The sequence below is a fragment of the Erithacus rubecula genome (genome assembly GCF_903797595.1).
Source record: "Erithacus rubecula genome assembly, chromosome: 3".
NCBI classification, from domain to species: domain Eukaryota; kingdom Metazoa; phylum Chordata; class Aves; order Passeriformes; family Muscicapidae; genus Erithacus; species Erithacus rubecula.
Genome location: NC_136689.1, coordinates 123874386 through 123880385, shown reverse-complemented (window position 1 = coordinate 123880385; position 6000 = coordinate 123874386). Strand labels below are relative to the sequence as shown.

At 34.9% G+C, this 6000-nt stretch overlaps 1 protein-coding gene across 1 annotated transcript in view; it reads right to left on the bottom strand.

Annotated features, from left to right (window-relative positions):
• Positions 1 to 508: 508 nt before the first annotated feature.
• NECAB1 (N-terminal EF-hand calcium binding protein 1) overlaps positions 509 to 6000 on the bottom strand; it is a 50454-nt gene continuing 44962 nt past the window's right edge. Inside the window, 5 exon segments of the mRNA XM_079299557.1 lie at positions 509 to 849; positions 1848 to 1925; positions 3901 to 3906; positions 3908 to 4005; positions 5376 to 5429. Coding sequence (XP_079155683.1) covers positions 510 to 849; positions 1848 to 1925; positions 3901 to 3906; positions 3908 to 4005; positions 5376 to 5429 — 576 coding nt within the window. The 3' untranslated portion in view covers position 509.

Here is a 6000-nt window from a genome sequence, read left to right as displayed (position 1 = left end):
GGTTCATGAGGTCTGAAGATGTCTTGGCTGGTTTCTTTAAAGGATGAACCCTAGGTACAGGACTACATTTATTTGTCTACTAAGTGGGGTTTTATTATTTTAAATTTAGTCTGTACTCAGACACGTGGGAAATTAGGGCTTCATTGTAATAGATTTGTGTTCCCTAAAAAAAAAAAAAAAAAAAATACTATTCTCTCTCTGTAAATATGGGACTGATGCTTTCTTTGCTTCATCCTGCACCTGCATTGTGTCTTTTATTTCTAGGAGAAAGATGTTACAGGCTCATTGGTTTGTATTAAGAAAAATAATTTGGAATCTTTAGCACCAATTTTTTTTTAACACAGCAGTGTTAATAAATATCAATTATTAGTAGTGAAGGCTACCTTCATTCAATGTAAATAGGAATAAATTGAAATCTTAATTAATCAGAAAACATTTTTTCCCTTGAAAAGCATAGATGGGGTCTATTTTACCATTCAAAAATAACATGGTTTATTCTTGATATTTTCTTAAATAGTGTATGTTAGTGTGACTTCACACCATGTAAAATAAAGCACTAAGGGTCTTCTCCTATAAAATGCTGATAAATTTTCTTTTATGTGTTTAAAATAAAAACATTTGGAGTCCTTTTCTCCTCTATATTTTACCAAAGAAGATCTGAATAAGGGTGATATTAAGCAATGGTCTTGCATATGGAACACACTAATAAAACCTTTCCCATGGAACAAAAAAAATAATGTGAAAAGTTGATATTTATTAGGGACTAGCATTGTTGTGATGAGCTCTGGGGTTTCCAAGAAATCCACATTACTTCTTTGGAATGCCTTGCTGTAATTCCTTTGAAGGTGGCTAAATAATTGTAAAAAGTAAAAATGTAACAATTTTCTTAAATAGCTATTTTTTATTTAAATTAGCATTATTAGAAATTTCACAATTAGTGCTGTGCAGAAATTCTGTGCTTCAAAACTTCCTGTGATAGTGGGAGAGGAGACCAGACAAGCCATGAAGTGCCTGCCTGTTATATTAAACATGCTTTTCTTCTGTGCAGCTCGCTGTCAGCCTGATGCTCATCTCTTGGTTGTGACCCAGTGCAGTGTTGACATGTGTTACTGGTGTTCTTGTGTCTTTGTGACAGGAAACCCAATAAAAGTGGGGTTTTGTTTGCAAGAAAAGCAGCATAGCTGCAAGAGATTTCTCCATCTCCCTAAGAACAGGTTCTCTTTATGATTCTCTATGATTTAGGGTCATAGGGTTGGTTTGTTTAAGTGTTTTGATTAAATGTGGATAGGGACAATTATTTTGTCTCTACTTCAGCTGGTAGGATGTTTAATAATTTCTATATTGGGTCTAAAAGAGACACTCTGGGAGTCTGTTGGATGGGTTCCTTTGATGTGGATTGGGAAGTTTTGGGAGAGCTCCACATAACCACTTGCATACTGAAGTGTGCTGTGCACTGGCACATCTTCTGTTTCAATAATTGTGCCTTTCTGTTTCTTCTTTACAGTGAAACTGGTGATATTGCTGTCCTGCTGGTTCTCTGTCTCTGATGAACTGACATCCACCTAGTGTTATATCTTTGTGTACTCACTGTCAGACTTTTTTTCTGTTTTGAATAATCACCATTGTCGTTCTGGCATTTTTATTTATGTTTCGGTATATTCAAGTCTTTAGCAACTAAAGTGTTGCTCTGAAATATTAATTGTGATATATTTAGCAAAAGATCAGTTAGCAGTATTTAAAGGAATTTGTACTCAATCTTTCTACACAATTGATTTCTAACCTTCAAAACTTAATGTATTACCCAGAAAAACCCCAAAAACAAAAGCCACCAAAGTCCTGACACTTACCTATTCCAGGCATTGCTGTTTTCCCAGAACTCATACACATTGAAGTGGAAATTACTTGGAAGCTTCTGTATGGAAACACTAAAAATTTCACAATAGAAATAATTTAATGGAACAAAACAAAGTTATTGGACATATACATTTTATTCCTAACTGCTTATGAGTAAGAACAAGTGCAGTGATTTTTGAAAAAAACTCCACAGAATAAAACAAGGAAATCAAACCCAAAACCAACTCAATTAATAAACTTAACAAATGAGTGATCATAATGATCATATACTGCAAATTATCTGAGTTTTTAAAAATAAAAACCCTTTAATATTTATTTTATTAATTAATCTTTTAAATGAAACAAATTTTTTGTATTGCTCCAATAGTGTAATTTATCTAAGCAAATCCTAAACAGAAAATTAATTAAACAGCTGTTCAGGAAAGATCATCTAATAAGTAGAAGTTACCCTTTTGTATGAGATTCATCAAAGTGTCATAGAATTTAGGTGCTTTGAAAGCAAATGGAGTAAATGAAGTATATGTATAATGGAGTATAAGCCAGATAGGCTGATATCTGCTGCAGATATGCTTTTAAAATAGTATTTTGCATACTAGTTACTTGTGCTTGGGTTATTCAAGTGACAGTTTCTCAAGAGTGAAAAATGACCCACAGAATATCTGTTGATCCTCTGCACACAATCATCCTGCTTATTTTCCTGAGCATAAAAGCTTTAGAATGTGTAGGGTACTTATTCACTTGGGTACTCAAATTGGTGTTTAGATAAGTAGCACACAAAGTGTATATACAGGTTTTTCCATGTGCCCAAGTGTGAGATTGCTGACCTCAGTAACGATGTGCTTGAAAACTGGTCTCAGCTTATACTTCATAATGCTTTATGATTTATTGGTTTTCTCCTGCTGTATGTGAAAGTGCACTGTAAAATGGCAAAAAATATAAAAAGCTGCTGGAAAAAACTAATTGTCACTGCCAATTAAAGCTGCAGTAAAACCCATCCATTAGGTGGCATTACAGACTTGCCAACTGCCTCTAAACTTGGGAAAGAAAGGAACTTTCTGCCACCATTTATTAACTTACATTCTGAGGTCATGGAATCCCTCTTCCCCTACATTGTGCAGTCAATGCAGTGTTTTGCTGGATGTCCATTTCTGGGAGGAGGCCAAGAAAACTTCTCATTGGGTTTTTTCCATCTCTTGGCCAACAAGAGAATTTTATTTTCCTCATCAGTCTGTCTTTACAAGTGAATCACTCCAGAAAGATCACTCTTCTTCTAGCTTAATTTTTCTGGTCTATATGAACACTACTGATAAAATCCTAAATGTGATAATCTCATAGCAACAAGACTCATAAATTAGGGATGTGATAGGCAATCTTTGAAGCCCTTGAATATATAGGAAGATTTTATATCATGTACACATAACAAAAATATTTTTTTCTTAATGGTCTGTAGTATGTATCATAGCAGATCTCTCCATTATGTTAAATTCAGAAATTAAATACAGTGGTAAGCCACTAAAATGTATTCTTAACCCAGCTCTAATGTTTTATTCATTCTAAAAGAAGCAAAGCAGAAACACAGTTTCATTGAAAATTTTGCTTTTTAACTTTTCCAATTTTTTACTATGAATTAAAATATTACAATGACAGCCTAAATGGAAGATTCTGAAAGCTGCCAAGCAGAGAACTGGCAAACAAGTCGATAAGTTGCTCCTTTGCCAGGTAAGCACAAATGAAAGTTGGCAAATGAGTTTTCCAATAAAGAATGTCAGTTTAGGAGCTTCAAGAAGTAATGAACTAATGACCTGCAGAGCTAACAAACCTAAAAAGATTGTTTAGCACCTTTGGGATGTACAGTCATTTTGTGATAGTACCTAAAATGTGCACATTCTGATATCTTGCACATTCTGACATCTCTTTCTGGTTCTAGGTGTCTTTGAAAAGCTCTGCCTGGCACTCACACATAACCCACCAAGAAAGGTGTCATAGGGTCTCTCTTCATAAATAATCAGAGTTATTAAAAGAAAAATTAACCTTTCTTCCTTCTACCCAAGGATGAGCAGAAGCATATTCCACGTATTGCCTCAGAACAAAACGGAATTCCTCCACTTTTTCTTCTATCACAGACATTTGATGCTGAACAATCATTATGTGCTGATACAAAACCATTACAATATTACTTGCACATCTTCCTCTGAATTCCTTGTGCTTTGAACTCAGAAAAGTCTATCATGAAACAAAACAAACCACAATCATAACAGAAAACCCACAAAAGTTCCCTTGAAGTTTGCAGTCCCTGTTCTAGTGGTCTGGAGTGGAGAAATAGAAATATTCAAGCATGACTTTTATGTCTAGGCATGAGTGTCCACTTCAGACATTGTTCAAACTCTGGAGGAGAGTCTTTGCAGAAGAGGGCAAAGCAAAGGTTGATCTTTGAGATGTTCAGTAACAGAGTCAGTGTGTGCATATCCCCACAATCTGCACTGGGTGCATTGTTGCTTTTGTTAAGGTGCTTTCATAGTTTTTACCTTATAGAGCCCTGACCCTAACCTGACTGACATGCCTGAGACAGCCCATGTTCAGTGATGAATAGAGAGGGGGTTTTCCCTCCATAATTCTGCAGGAAAATGAACAGTCTTTCTAAACAGGACTATGGAAAGAGTCAGCACTGCAGAAGACCTATTTTATCCTGAATTGATATAATTATCATTTAGCTCTTTCAAGTAGTTTATTAATTCATTAAAATCTATTGAAGCTTGTCAACTTTGCTAATGGAATATTTAAAACAACACTGTGTATTTCCTAATGAGTAAAATTTAATTAGTTGTACAGGCTTTTTACTTATTTCTGCCTTACTATGAATGCTGTTATATCATGGATTATAAGCAGTCTTTGTAGCCATGCAGCATAATCTCATTTTAAAAAAATCTAATGCAACTACTGTGATTAAATAATTTTTTCATGTATATTTGATTTGTATTTTGTTAGGTTCAAATGAATTTAGAAATGCTAGTATATTAATCTTGGGACATAAAATTGTTTTACAGTAAGTTTATTTCTGGTCACAATTTTGGTTTTCTAGGTTGTAATGAGCATGAGATACTCTTCCATTTTTCCTCCTAAGATTACTATGGCAGATTTGGGAGCAGGGAGGCTGTACAATGATGGTTAAAGCATTCATTGCAGCATTTGGAGCAAAGAAGTTATCACCCCATAAACACTGTTGCCAAGTTTGATTAATCTTATTAATGGCACATTTTTGTCCTTATGTGTGTTAAGGTATAGGCTCACTCTATCCTTTGAAAAAAATGCAAAAAATTAATATAAAAGTTTTGCCCACATATTCCAAGTTGTGTTCTGTTGTCTTTTGCACAGTGTATTCTGCTGATTAAAATGGGTTATCACTGGAAAAAGTGACAATAACGATTTTTAAATTTTTTTTTTTAACAAAAGAGACCAGATGTGGTCTCAATGCCTGGTGTTTAAAATAAAATGTCAAAATAATTATCTTGAACAATACTTACAGATCTTGCATTTTCTTCCAAAACTTCCTCTTCAAGTGGCTCAAGCTTTAGGTCCTTTGAGGCAATTGAAAAGAAAATAGAAATTATAAGAAGAGTCAATACTACAGCTGTGTTCCCCTCTTAAATTTTTAACAAGCTATTCCAATAACTAGATTCTGTTCTACTTCAAGAAGTTAAATCCCTTCTTTATTAGTTCTAAGTCAAACTCAAGTGTTTACAAGATCTTGCATGCCTCAGTGGTTAATTCCAGCCCAGGCTGTCTTGTAAAGTTTTATTTATAGTGCTTGGCAGGTGATTTTTCATTTTAACAAACCTGCTTGCTCCCAAATGCATGTTGGACTTAATTGAGAGAAGACAGCCATCCTCTCAAATTGTCACAGGGACTGTGGAGATGAGCAAGAATGGTAATTGGAAATGAACTATCCAGCTACTATTGTGCAATCATAAAACTTTTCACAGAAGGAGCTTCTCTGCAGGGAGTTGTTTTCTAGCATTGAGAGAGATGTGCATGAGGGTCTAAGTCAGGTTTCTGAACTGCTGCCCTTGCTGTGAGGATGGGCTGGGCAGCAAAGAGATGTGTGTGAGTACCCCTGGTACCCAAACTGGATGTGCACACCAGGAATCA